Source organism: Drosophila tropicalis, unplaced genomic scaffold (genome assembly GCF_018151085.1).
Source record: "Drosophila tropicalis isolate 14030-0801.00 unplaced genomic scaffold, ASM1815108v1 contig_859, whole genome shotgun sequence".
In the NCBI taxonomy this organism is placed as follows: Eukaryota; Metazoa; Arthropoda; class Insecta; order Diptera; family Drosophilidae; genus Drosophila; species Drosophila tropicalis.
Genome location: NW_027173353.1, coordinates 8,473,203 through 8,487,075, shown reverse-complemented (window position 1 = coordinate 8,487,075; position 13,873 = coordinate 8,473,203). Strand labels below are relative to the sequence as shown.

Here is a 13,873-nt window from a genome sequence, read left to right as displayed (position 1 = left end):
TTTAAGCTTAATTAACTATGTACATTTAAGCAAATATTGTATTATTAGTTTACGAAAATACAAGAAAAGAAAAAAATCGATTAGTATCGAGAAATTTTGAGTTCCATATTTATAAATTGTGGCGTATTAGTTAGTGAATTAACCAAGGGTAGATGAAAAGTCTAAAAGAAAGGTGAACAGAGGTCAGATCACCACGTGTTAACATGGAAGCATGTAGAAAGATACTTTTAACTACTCCAAATGCCTCTAAGGCTACAACAAGATAACACAAAGAAATCTAGAAACTCTTCATGGTTGAACTTTCACAAATATGTACTTATACTTTGAAGCGTCATAGTAGTAAACGGCGCTCAGACGCAGCAGCAGCAAAATGCCTGATTACAAAAACACAATATAATACATATACACAGTCTGTGAAAGTAATTTGGAATGTGATAGTACTATATACTACATACTATTTCTTTTTATTTTTTGTTTCCAACTGCTGAGTTTTCTTAAAGAAACGCTTTACAGTAATCACCAATATAATAAGTATAACAAATCCAACGGCCACTAATGGCGCCAAGTTGGCAGATTTAATATAGCCTTGTAGGCGTTCAAACACCAAATCGTTGCTAAAATGAACAGACGTTAATACATTGTTACAATATAACTAAATCACTTACATGAAGCTTGCCTCCGGAGGCACCTTTTCCGGATGAGTTTGCTTTTGGAAGCCGCTTTCAGCAAATTGGACAAAGGCTTCTGGAGTATAGTCTTTTGAGTTATAACGATAAATTTTTCCCTGGCGCAGTCTGCAATGAAATAATAGGTTATACGACGCACTCATATTAAAGCCCATTAAAGAAAAATGCTTACAAAATGAATTCAGGTGATGTAAAGACTTTTAGCCTTTTCGCAGTCGAGACTCCAGCCTCTAGCCTATTGATCCTGGCGACATTCAATCTATGTTTTAGTTTGCCTCCAACTGATTCCCAAACCGCGTACAAGCGTTGACAAAAGACACAATCGGCGGAATAGCTGTTTGTAAATAACGTTTCTAGTTGGCAAAATATATAAATGGTAAATTCAATTTTCTGCCAACTTACAAGAAAATGAACCAATCTCCAGTAGTTGCTCCAGTTGAAGCTTGTGTTAGATGCTCAAAGTTCTCATCAGATAGCTCTTTGACAACTGGTTCTTGATTCTCATTAAAGAACTCGACGATTTGGTCTTCTTTTACAGGTCCATGGTAAAGGATGGGAATTCCTTGTCGGAAATATATCAAAGCTGGCTCTTTAGTAGGATCATAGATGGTTACTAGATTACTATCTTGGGCCAAAACAATGTCAGCTTTTAAAGTTTCCTTAAGTTCATTCTGAATGTTGGAGACAACGGTTTCATATTCCACGCAAGTCGGGCAGTTGTTTTTAGCTATATAAAAAAGACAAAAATATATTAATTAACAGAGAATATGCCATATAAGGGATATGTTTCTGGCTGCTGACATCACAAAAACGTTTGAAGGTAAAGTATTTTTTATGCCTTAAAATTTAAAGTCTTATAACAAATGACATCACCATAGGAAATCAGCAACATATTATTACTACTAAAAGGCCAAAGTGTATATCCATTTCCATTGGATTTTCTTATTTTATGACAACTAGCAAGACAAACCGGTTGCAACACCCATGCACAACATTTTGTGAATCACTGTGCAACAACAAATGTTTTACTTACTAAATAGAGCAATGACATTTCCTTTGCCGGTTAACAAATGAATCAAGTCCGTGTCATCTACACGGTCTATTTCGGAGGCGTATATATTATATATGATTAAACATAATGTGATAAAATAAACTCCAATTAGTTTATTAACAAACATTTTTTTACACGACACGTTCAACAACAACTTTGATCATTAGAGGTGGTAAACTTGCTGAACATTAGGGGGTCACTGATGTCATTTTAGCTATTTTCCAGCCAGATCTGGCCATTGCGGGAAAAACTTTGAAAACTGCGGTAGTACCAACATCGAGCATCGAAGTCGAACATCAAAGTCGAACTCGAACAATCGATATATCGATGACCATCGATAGGTTGCCAGATCATTCAACCCAGCAAACGTAAAACCTGTGGCATACCCTGCAAAAGTGTGTCCACATTTCAAACGTTTTTTTTTTAAATAAATTTGTACAAATGGCGGTTAGACAAAATTTTTTTAAGGGCAAAGAGATCTGCCAAATCCGAAACACAGTGCGTGCTATAATACATAATAACCGATAAAGCTCCACTTTTTGCCACCTTAGCGATAAAAATAAACATTTTTATGCCTTTTAAATAAGCCAGGCAATGAGATTGAGGTGTAGATTTAAATTTAAGATAATATTGATAGTGATGAATCATTGTCTTATAACTGGCTCTTATTTGCATAAATAACATTACATAATGCATTCGATTTAGAAAGTTGGATTTGTTTGTTTTGTTTATTTAATATATATATAAAGGTATTTGTAATTGTGAATAGCGCACATAAATAAATTGAAATAAATAAATGCTTTATGGCTTTGATCTTAGTTCAATATTAATAAGTAGTTGTTGTTGCATGTGTTTCATTAAAACACAAATTTAAACTTACTTAATTCAATGGAACGCCATATGACGTATGCTCATTGAATGATGTTGGTAAAACAGGGGATACGTGGGAGGTTTGGCTACCTGTGGAACCACTTTCACCTGTACCTGACCTAATATCGATTAAGCCACTGCCATCGAAAATCTGGTTATCTGATGCTGTGTTCACTTCACTTAGGTTCGAGGCGTCGATTGGTTGGCCCTTGGCTTCATCGCGTGCCTTGTATTTTATGAAATACACTTCGGGCTTGCTCGTCTTAAATGTGCTCTCTTGGATACTTTGAATTTCCTCCAAAGTGGGCTCATCCGGCTTCTTAACCAAGACGTAGATGAGAGTTTTTTCCTCGGACTGCTGAGCCGCCTGAATTTGTTGCTTATAACTTGAAGTTGCAGGAGTTGGTGCTTTGATGAATACAATTTTATAATGTTTCTTTGGCGGTAATTGCGGCGCATATACCAATTGCTGATGCTTGCTGCTGCTCTCTTCGAAATCCTCGGGGGGAACGTGGACGTAGATGTGCTTCTCCGCTGATGGATCCAGTGGAGTGCTGGCAAACGTTTGCTGTATAACTTGGCCAAGTTGTTGATTTTGCTGAAGTTTCTGTCCTATCTGGGATGCGAAATGAGAATTTTGTTGATACTGGTGCGAGGGACCAACGTTTGGAGCTGTGTTCGCGTATCTAACGGGATACGCCGGCACCTGAACAGCTACAGGAATGGGGCCTCCGTTGGCGATTGACTGCCCGTTGTTTGAAACTGTGTAATGGTGATGTAAGTGAGATGATTGGAAATTCTGATTTTGAGGCACCGGCACAGCTGCTGGACGGAACAATTGTGGACCCGTTTGAGAAGTAGCTGAGCCGCTGGAGTATGAGGAATGTTGCGTTTGAATGGAGCTTTGTGAGTTTTGCTGGAACTGAGGTGGTTGGATGCCATTAGGTACAACTCCCGGCAATGGTGCTCCATGATTATTTCCATATACATAAGGGCCTCTGTTAGCTGGTGGATTGCCGTTCACATAGACGGAATTAGGAACAGGATTGCTAGCTGCTGTCTCGAAATTGTGTTCCACATTTTTATGATTCTGATGGTTTACAATTCTGCCAATCGATTGTGCTTGTATTAGAGAAGCTGCGTGATGCTGATCCGAGCATGGTGAAATGGGAATAAATCCACCGCGTTGTCCATTGCCATGAACGTGTCCTTGTGGAGCACCGAAAACTATGCCGAAATATCCAATAAATAATGCGTACCTTAACATTGTTAAGGGAGCGAGATTTGACTTTAACGAGATGTGTTCATCAACTGACTCTTTTAGCGAAATGTAATGAATTATATATACATATATTGAGACCCAAAGAAAGAAACAAAAAAGAAGGAAAACAAAAAATACAAAAACAACTCTACAAATGCAAAATAATAGCAGCAGAGATGGAGGAGGAGGTATGTGGCCAAAAAACCAGAAAAGACTGTAAAAGAGAAAGAGAAATTTATTAATTGTTATTAGCATAAAAATCGCTTATGCAATCATTTGTTTTCAAATTAACATAATTTGAAAATAATGCCCCAGTGGACTCATACTTCTGAAGTGGAGGGGCACTATAAGGTCACGCATACTCACCTACATATGTATATCAAATAAAATTATAGATTACTGGTTGCTCTGATCTTCGTGTTGTGCCTCTTCCAGATTTTCATGTTCGTCTACTTTTATGGCAAGCTGACACAGCGAAGATTCCACATTACCCTGAGCAATATTTAAGCATGGAACGCCAGCGGGTTGAATCATCGAAAGATCACCTGCTTCAAACACATCCATTCTGTTGGCATATACTCTAGAATAGTCATTGGTATAAGAATGTATTGGACTGGCCAACTGTTCCAATTGATTATTCTAGAAACAAACACAAATTACTTTCATTTAAACGGCTGTAAATTCTTCAAAAATACCTCCTCCGACACTATAAAATATTGAGTAAACGGTTGATAATTAACAAATTCATACGTATCGCCTAGCGAACGCAAAAAAAATCCTTGTATACAGTATCGATAGCCCTGGGGAATTTGCTGAAGTCCTCCTTTGGGTGAGTCCATCATTCTATATACGATTTGCGCATTAGTTAAGAGCTCAAGAAATTTTTTAGCCTCAGATGAATCCTTGTCATCCTTGGCATCACTTGACTTTTCGCTGGCTGGCGAATGCGATATGGATTCGTTTTGACTCTCAATAAGCTAGAAAAATCAAAATGTTAAATATTTGAAACTATCAATGATCAAAGAGCACACCATCTTAGTTAATGATTTCTTGCTTTCTGCTAATACTTTTAAAATATAATCTGTAGTTTCTTCGTCATCTTCCGTGTCATCTTTATTCAGTCGAGTTTCTTGGCGGGGGTCAATAACTTTAAATAAATCATCTGGTATATCATAAATCAGTTCACTTCCAGCAGACATGCGTGATTTTAAAGTTGATCTTCTCTATAAAATAAAAGTATGTAGAATTATACATATTTGAAATGACATCTACTCACTTTCTTTGATTCAGAGTCGCTGCTGCATTCAGGATTGCAATACCATTCGGTGCTAGCGATCATAAGATCCTCCTCTCTTGGTTTGAAACATTTACACCAAAACAGAAAGGGAAATATAACAAAAAATAAAATGTTAACTAGAAATTTTCTTGCAGAAGAATCGCACGGATACATCCTCCCGGGCTGAACCGTTTCATATCCACAACGATTAATTAAATCAAAGCAGAGTCCAAGAATAGCTTTTAAGAGACCTGTTCAAGATGATTAATGTGGCTTAGATACTTTTAGGTTTATATAGAATTTTCCAACTTACCTAATAATAACAGTATTATTAATAAAATAATAGTAATTGTTATAATCCTACAATAGAGATCACATTCTTTATTTTCGTTCTGGTTGTCGTCCATAAGACATTCGTCATATTTTTCGTTGCCAGGTGGACAGTTAAGGAGCAATCCGGCTGCTCGTTCATTTGAATAGCCCAATCTATTGCATACATTGAAATTTATATGAGATTCTAGTTTATCGATACAATGGCATTGGCATCGCCATACACAAAAGCATCTTCCCTGAGTTTGAATGTCCATAGATCTTTTTGCTACTATAGATTTGCCAGAATCCTTTGCTTGAACAATCACTGTAAAAAGAAAAAGTACTTAAATAATTTAAATGAAACGCTTCTCTTTAAACTCACCATCGCATTTAAATTTGGAGTTTCTCTTTGACCTCTTTGTAAAGGGTAACAAGAACGTGATCGTCTTGCCAATATGGGGCAGAAGCATTTTCGTAACTTTGGTTTTGCTTGATGAACTCTCCGACAGTGGACAATTGCTAAGGCATATCAAGAACTCTTTAGCTTCCAGACCTTTATTAATGACATCCACTAGAATTTGAAGTGCATCTTTTGTGGTGGTATCCGTAACGATTCTGGATATTTTTGCCTTGTAAATATTTTTCATTATGACTGCATTTTCACGAAATGGCATTTTAATTTTAATACTAAATGCTATTAAAAAAAAAAAAAAGTGGGTAAGATGAAGAAGGTGATGCACTTGTCATTTTGGTTTACCTGGCACTTTGTCATCTAAGACATTCAGGCATAATCTTTGATCGTTGTTTGGACATTTCTGTAATGGATTTAAAGAGGTGGGAAAGTATCCAAAGTCAGCAATACTTTTGACTCCCATTTTATTCGCAGTTGCCTTCTTTTTGCGTTTTTGGAGAGTGTCTTTAATTACATACTCGTTTATATCACTTTCTGCACAATCAAAGAGAAAAGCATTATCCAGTGTAAACCCAAGTTCATTTAAATTACAATTTTTCACACTCGGCCCTTGTTTTGGCACCACAAGTTTATGATTTTGAAGATATAACGATTTATCCAATTGCAAAATATCAACATGCGATGATAACAAAATTGATAAGTTTCCGTTTGCAAATATTCCCGATAGACTGTTTAAACTACATAAAAGAAAAGATTAAATATAAACAAATAAAATATATTAAATATATATGTTCTATTACGTTATTGAAGGCGTAATACGCCACCAAGTTTTATGACGCTTTCGAAATATTCGCACATTGGTGGCCAAAAATGGAAGCGGAACACTCATGTTATATATCGAATAACTTAAATTTGTTTTACTACAAAGGAAAAATAGATATTTATATTCCAAAGATGTTAGGTTTAGTATATAATAAAGTATTCTATTACCATGATCGGGTTAAAGCGCGAGTCGCCTTTAACGATTCACAATTGCAATATTCGGAATTCGTTAAACAGATGCACGAGTGTGGACCAGATTTTTCATTATAATTCTTTACATTGTCATCGCAACAATTGCAAGGATTTACATTATTGCCTTCATGTATTTCTTGTATATCTACTGTACTTCGATTTGGCAAAGTCTTTCCTCCGGGTTTTTTATTCTTTCCCCCGCACGTATCACAAGGAATGGCATCATTTTCTCTAGTCTGAGAGTTCTCAAAATTATTTTCATTTCTTTTTTTCTGGTATTATGGGATCAGTGGCATAACCAGGTTTCCCATCTGTCTTCTTATTTTTTCCGCCACATGTATCACAAGGAATGCCATCATTATCTCTAGTTTGAAAATTCTCCAAATTATTGTCATTAGTTTTTAATTGATTTAAAGGACTTGGATCGTAACCAGGTTTTCCTCCTGTCTTCTTATTTTTGCCTCCACAGGTACCGCATGGAACAGAATCGGTATTTTGAAAATTTTCTATAGAACTTAATACGAAACCAGGTTTTCCATCGGTTTTTTTATTTTTTCCTCCGCAAGTATCGCAGGGACTTTCGTCATTATCTTTCATATATGGATTTTCATCTAAATTGGAAATGTCGTAATCAAAGGTATCTAAAGTAAGGAATTTTAAACCAATTATGTTCCTGGACGACATTGGAAGAGCAATAGCATTTATATTTACTTCGCTTTCTTCTTCTCTTTGCCGGATTAATGTATTGATATTGATATCGATTTGATGGCATCGCACTGTATTGCCCTTTCAGAAGACTGCTGGAATATGGCCTAGAATACGGATCGTCACTATATTTGGTATTTGTGTGAGAATATTTTCCAAAAAGTTGATTTTCTTTCAAGAAATCTTCTTCCTCGGGATTATTAACATTATCTAGAATATATATACATTATCTCAAATCTTGATATTATGTAATTGCTTACATTCGTCGGCTTCGTTAAGAACAAAAGAATCAAATTGTTTATTTTTGTAATACGGTTGAAACTTGAGACTATTATGGGTAGAGTACTTATTGTTTTCTGAGGATCCATACATGGGAACTCCATACTTGGATGTTTGACTTTCTCCATATCTGAAGTCATTGTCGTTGGGTCGATTTTTGCTCCTAAAAGTGTAAAATAACGCTATTATCTAAAAAATCTTAACTACTATGTACTTACGCTGATGAAAAAGAATCCTTTCCACTAGATAACCATTTCTGCTCTGTTGATAAACTCAACGGATCATTGGATGGATCATAGTATTTGGTCATCCATTCCTTTTCTCTACTAGTTTTGAATTTCTAAACACAATCGAATATTATAATTATTATTTAATTTAAATGAATATTACCTTATTCTTTACAGGTTTCCCGAATACTTTTAGATAATTCAAATCGTTCACTGGTTTCCCATTTGAACTCGGCCATTTAAAATTATCAACTGGTTTCCCATTATCATATAAAGGATCAGTATTATAACAATCTGATTTAGACTTAAATTTCTACAAAATAATAATTATATTTATGAAAAAGTTTAGTATACAGAGTTAATACCAAATCTTTTATTTGATCAGAGTCTATATTTACTTCTGCCACTTCTAATGAACCTACGTCATCTTTCTGATACAGGTGTTCTCTTGGCTCATATGGGTTTTCAATTCCTTTCTCCATATTTTTAACTTCTTCAGGGCCATCCACTTGTGGATATAAGTCTCTTAGTTCTGTAAAATGTTTAGTATGCAATTCTTATAATTTAAAGATATGTATGTATTAAATGTACCATTTGGAGGCGAGTCGAGAATTCGAATGAGTCCCATTTTTGAGAGAACATTCTCAGATAATTCTTTAGAAAATCTTAGGTCATCGTTTAAGTTTTTATTATTTTCATTTACGGTCTCAGATCTTTTTCGTTCCATTCCATTTCTTCCTTTCCTTGAGAATTTACTTCTTGGGACTGTCTGACGTTGCTTTCTGTCTTCTTGAATATAAATTGCTTAAACATTAATACTTAAAGCCCGACAAAATGCACTTACTCTTTTCGAAGGGATGTTCTGATTGACTTCTGATAGAATCACTAGATGATATTTCACTCGGACATTTTGTTAGATTGACATTGGCAGTACATTGCACATTATCATCAACACTAATTGTCTGGTTATTGTTAAACCATTCAGTTAATACAAAAACATATATTAAACCAATTACTTACTTTTTCATATTGCAGTGGATACATTATAATTGGTTCATCGCGACTAATGACAACCAAATAGGGTGACATTAGTTTTACAATAGTTTGTTTAATTGGTTCATAGGCTTCATCCACAATTAGATACTTTTCCAAATTGTTCATACTGAAACTTGGACTAATGTGAATATTAATCATTAACTGAGATTCACAAAACTTGTTCGTATTTTTATTTGTATGACATTTAAGTAAAAATGAATTTAAAATCGCCGATGTTGTATGGTCGGTAACGCATTTCGCAAAGATGTAAGAGTTGAAAATATTTAACATGGCAACTAAAACTATATATATTCTAATATTTTGATTCACTTTTATCATCTTATTCTTTTATTGTTATAAGAATTTCAAATTGTGTACATTGTAATTAAAATAATTATCTCCAGGCTGGCTATATACATTCATATATGTATATTTAATGCAAAGATTTTAGTTTGAGTAACTCCTGCCAATTGACATATAAAATACTTTGGTAACAGTAAATTGATTAGTCATCCACTTCAATTTTTAGATCGTCAGCACTTAGCATTAGTGTGGTAAAATACTCTTCATTCAAGTCAGGATCGTCAGAAGGTAAAAAAGTTTCGCAAACGGCAGCATTGAAAGTAGTTACTACGTCCTCTTCTTTAATGCTTTTAATATCTGCAAAAATATCCGATTTTTTATCTGGTTCTGGTAGTCCATTGGCAACTTCAATTTCTCTTGCTGGATCGCTGGTTGTTGCAATTTCATATCTTTCAATTGCATTGCTGTCGTAATGGCTTCCATGATGATCCAGAATATGTTTTTCTATGTTTGCTGCATTTAGTTGCACGAAATTACACAATTTGCATTGGTAAAGGTATATGACGGTTTGCTGATCATTATAAACATATAATGAATAGATTTTGGCGCTATAGCATGTCTTTGATCTTCCAATATGAGCCAGCATATCTTCTCTATATGGTTTTTTTAATTTGCAGTAACTGCAATAGAACGCATATTCTCCGGTATGTGATGAGAAGTGATTATAAAAATTAACAAACAAATCTCGCACAGTGTCCTTGCAAAATGCACAAACTATCGTATAGTGATTACCATTTTCTTCTTTTTGTGCTACGGGTGATTTGTCACGCAATTCATTTAGAATCTCGTCAGTTAACCGGGACACATACGACTCAACTTTGTGAATTCGGACAAAATGATTTGTCAGATCACGTGGTTTCGAATAACAAATTATACATGTTGTTGTATTCTGTTCAGTCATATCAGTATCAGTGTTCAAAATAAATATTTGAGAGCTAGCTCTTTTATTTTGGCCTTTTGACGCTTTAACGGTTTCTTTGCGGCCTTCTACAAGTTCAACATTAAGCGTAGGCGAATTATGGTTATCATTGTTATTTTGAATATGATACTTTTCCAGCGATTTGTTTGTAAGCTTTTTTAAAAGTACAAGTGGAGTTTTTCTGAACAGTTTTACATGTTCTCTATTAACAAGTGCATTTATTTGAGAATCCGGTTGTGGCTCTTCAGGTACATTTTCGATGTTAATTTTCTCGTTTGGTTTTTGAGCATTGCTGGTAATGTTATATGGTAAGGTGTTTTCCAAAATGACAACATCCTCCTCGTCGGAGCTATCCAAATCTACATGCTCTATTTTATCTTTAAAAAGATCGTGTATCCATTGAGGTAGCCTCTGAACAAATAATTCACAGGTAATATTGAAAATATTAATAACAGTTAAAAAAATGGATAATTTTCTACCTTGTCGGTTAAAAGTCTGGAATAGCGCACTCTAAGCGATTCTTCAATTAGATCTACAACTTTTTGCTTAAACCTTGAAGAAAAAAACAAAAATAGAGCTTACAAATATTGACAGTTTACTCTATGTACATATAATTAATTTAAAATTTAATACCTTTTATTATTTTTTATCCAATACATCATTTCTTTAAATTTTACATTCTGCTCTCCATTTTGCAATAAATAGTGGATAAAAGGTATATATTTTTTCAGGTGTACAAGCTCCACTAGATCCATATTGGCTGAAATATGTATATATGTATGTTTATACAATATATGTAATTATTTTTATAAAGGAATTTATATGTCTGTGTAACTGTTAAATCGGATTTTAAACAAGGGGTACTGTAATTTTGAAATATCATTTGCGAGTGTTATGAAAATATTACACATCTAAATGGTGGATATCTTTTTAAAAAAATATTAAAGGTGTCCCACATATGTACATACATACATTTGAATAAGGAAGCAGCCAAATTGCATACATACATACTTAGAAATGTTTGCCGCATATATGTACATACACACATACATACATACATATGTATGTCAATCATAGAACATATACCGATTTGTGACAGCTTTAATACACATGCAGACATATGTACATACAAATGTGCTTATCAGCCTTAAAATTCAAAGACACTTGCCCGCACAAAAATTTGTAAGCTGAGACTTTGAATTGTCAACAAATGCACTTACTTGTCTACTGGGCTAAAACAGAAATAAGCCGGAACTAAATTTTTGAAGTTTTCAATCATAGCAAAACACCACACACAAATTCATTAATTTTGGGGAATTTACGCGGTCAGCAGAAAAGACGTTTTTAGTGTGACTGCAATAGGAAAAGGAAGCTTCTTAGAGATGGACGCGTGTTACACGGAATGTTCTAGAAAGTTAAGATTTTCATTCATTATAAGATATAAATGCGTTATAATTTATTGCATAATATGCATCGTTTTCGTGTTTCAAAATTTCTCACGTGGCCACCACTGTTTTACAAATGTAGATAACAAACTTAATTTCACTTTTCAGACGGTCACACTGCTGAGTTCTGGTGAAATATTGTTATTATCTTTTAATTATTGAACAAGGATGAGTGTAGATGTGCACGTGCTGTTATTTGCCAAGTGCCGTGAATTAGCAAAAACCTCGACTGCAACATTCAACGTACCATCGGAAATAGTGGCTTCGGAATTGCTCCAAAAACTTGTTGAGAAGTTTGACTTAACTTCCATTAGGGACAACATTATTCTTGCTCTCAACGAAGTATATATCGAAAACCTTAACGATCGTATAGTATTAAAAAAAGGAGACGAAATTGCTATTATTCCACCTATCAGTGGAGGCTAACAGCTTAAGCAAAATGGATCACGTTGAATTAATATCAAGCCCGCTCGACATTACAACTCTTTACACATTATTAGGAGATCCAGGATGTGGAGCTTCTTCGGTATTTGTGGGTACAACGCGGGATTCATTCGAAGGGAAAAAGGTAATATGATCCACAGTCCGATTATAGTTGCACTTAAACTTTAATTTGACGATTTTAGGTGTTGACGTTGGAATACGAAGCATATGAGCCAATGGCTATTAAAGAAATGAAAACCATTTGCTCGGACTTACGTGCAAAATGGCCTGATCTGAAGCATATTGTCATGTATCATCGGCTCGGATCAGTCCCTGTTGGCGAGGCTAGTGTTGTCATTGCCACCTCGGCCCCTCATCGGTTATCAGCTTTGGAATCGGTTACGCTTGCGGTGGATCAATTGAAAACTCGGGTTCCCATATGGAAAAAAGAATTATATGAGGGCGATGACCCAGGCCAGTGGAAGGAAAATAAAGAGTCCTTGCGACCCAGTAAGAAGAGAGCTGCATGAATTGTTACATATCAATTGTTAATACAATGTTTTACACATAAATATATCTACAATTTTCAGAACATTCTCAGGTCTCATCGAATCGTTTTAATTTCGCCACTTGCAAAATTGAAAAACAGAATGATAATATATCGGATAAACTAGTACAAATTAGAGTTAATGATGACGAATTAAGCACCCGTGTCGAATGTTTCGTTAGGAGAAAGCGAATGGAAATTAATATGCTCAATGTAAGGGATTTTACTCAAAATCAAAACCTTCCTGATGAATTAAACAACGAAGAAGCAGAAGTCTCTTGTGCCCGAACCCAAGGGGTTGTAATTAAGCAAGAACAATCCAATTGCCATCTCAAAGGTATATTCCATGATGTCTATGATGCAGGTGTAGACTATTTCAGGGGAAACTTTGCCACAAGGGGTATCAGATAGATTATTCCAAACAACATTTAAAAATTCTTAGAAACCTTTTTCGAGTGCAATGTAAATAGACACATTTTAGATCGATTGATTATTTCTGTACACAATCTCTATTACAGTACGTCGTGTCAATAATAAAAGTGGACCCCAGCAAATGCATTTGAGACCAAACTATGCCCAAGAGCTAAACAAGCTCATGGGATCGAGTGAAACGTCTTATGATCCTAATGCACAAGTGAAAAACGAAATGGCCAATAATCGCTTGAGGACCATAGAGACATATATGGGCCTAAGCGCATTTAATCAAAGCTTGTTAAGTCGATTAAAGCAGGTTGAAAATCGCATCCTTTTGTTAGAGTCGACATCTCCTGAATACAATCACTTTGTAAGTATTTTTAATATTCACTATTAACTTAAGAAATCTTGTATACTCATCTATATTTTTCATTCAAAGACAAATAATTTAAAGCAGCCAGATTCTGAAGAACCCAGTCCGAAAATACTCAAAAGAAAAATCTACTGTGCTGACGAATTGAATAACCTTCTAAAAAGTTTCAAGGATGAAACCGGAAGTTAGTGGAAGTTAATACATAAATTATATATAAATTTTTATAAATTAAAGTTTAAGTATTATTATTTAAAATAAAAT

General features: G+C 34.8%; 6 protein-coding genes across 7 annotated transcripts; 2 read left to right on the top strand and 4 right to left on the bottom strand.

Annotated features, from left to right (window-relative positions):
- Nucleotides 1–420: 420 nt before the first annotated feature.
- Nucleotides 421–1,938, bottom strand: LOC137582763 (thioredoxin domain-containing protein). Of its 2 annotated transcripts, none has more exons than XM_068297432.1 (5): nt 1,720–1,938; nt 1,089–1,413; nt 859–1,020; nt 666–794; nt 421–614 (listed from the first exon to the last, which is right to left on the bottom strand). In XM_068297432.1, the coding sequence occupies exons 1-5, from the start codon at nt 1,862–1,864 to the stop codon at nt 455–457; spliced, it is 921 nt and encodes a 306-aa protein (XP_068153533.1). In that variant the 5' UTR covers nt 1,865–1,938; the 3' UTR covers nt 421–454. The 2 variants fall into 2 exon arrangements, with proteins under 2 accessions (XP_068153533.1, XP_068153534.1); XM_068297433.1 differs by having other exon boundaries at nt 662–794; nt 1,720–1,937.
- A 679-nt stretch (nt 1,939–2,617) lies between these two features.
- On the bottom strand, nt 2,618–3,995 carry LOC137582205 (uncharacterized). Its single transcript, XM_068296663.1, has one exon. The coding sequence runs from the start codon at nt 3,872–3,874 to the stop codon at nt 2,618–2,620; it is 1,257 nt and encodes a 418-aa protein (XP_068152764.1). The 5' UTR covers nt 3,875–3,995.
- Nucleotides 3,969–9,467, bottom strand: LOC137582204 (uncharacterized). Its single transcript, XM_068296662.1, has 17 exons — nt 9,114–9,467; nt 8,938–9,055; nt 8,685–8,882; nt 8,459–8,625; nt 8,257–8,406; nt 8,085–8,206; nt 7,973–8,029; nt 6,859–7,146; nt 6,669–6,788; nt 6,214–6,605; nt 5,839–6,150; nt 5,458–5,781; nt 5,145–5,395; nt 4,900–5,091; nt 4,564–4,845; nt 4,235–4,507; nt 3,969–4,082 (listed from the first exon to the last, which is right to left on the bottom strand). Exons 1-16 carry the CDS (start codon nt 9,465–9,467, stop codon nt 4,265–4,267), a joined length of 3,570 nt encoding a protein of 1,189 aa, XP_068152763.1. The 3' UTR covers nt 3,969–4,082; nt 4,235–4,264.
- On the bottom strand, nt 9,459–11,868 carry LOC137582046 (uncharacterized). Its single transcript, XM_068296477.1, has 4 exons — nt 11,631–11,868; nt 11,044–11,170; nt 10,890–10,962; nt 9,459–10,821 (listed from the first exon to the last, which is right to left on the bottom strand). The coding sequence occupies exons 2-4, from the start codon at nt 11,163–11,165 to the stop codon at nt 9,634–9,636; spliced, it is 1,383 nt and encodes a 460-aa protein (XP_068152578.1). The 5' UTR covers nt 11,166–11,170; nt 11,631–11,868; the 3' UTR covers nt 9,459–9,633.
- A 98-nt stretch (nt 11,869–11,966) lies between these two features.
- Nucleotides 11,967–12,295, top strand: Mocs2A (Molybdenum cofactor synthesis 2A). Its single transcript, XM_068296904.1, has one exon. It carries the CDS (start codon nt 12,024–12,026, stop codon nt 12,279–12,281), a length of 258 nt encoding a protein of 85 aa, XP_068153005.1. The 5' UTR covers nt 11,967–12,023; the 3' UTR covers nt 12,282–12,295.
- On the top strand, nt 12,290–13,837 carry Mocs2B (Molybdenum cofactor synthesis 2B). The gene is made up of 5 exons (XM_068296903.1): nt 12,290–12,423; nt 12,482–12,788; nt 12,869–13,162; nt 13,344–13,609; nt 13,679–13,837. Exons 1-5 carry the CDS (start codon nt 12,295–12,297, stop codon nt 13,799–13,801), a joined length of 1,119 nt encoding a protein of 372 aa, XP_068153004.1. The 5' UTR covers nt 12,290–12,294; the 3' UTR covers nt 13,802–13,837.
- Nucleotides 13,838–13,873: the final 36 nt, after the last annotated feature.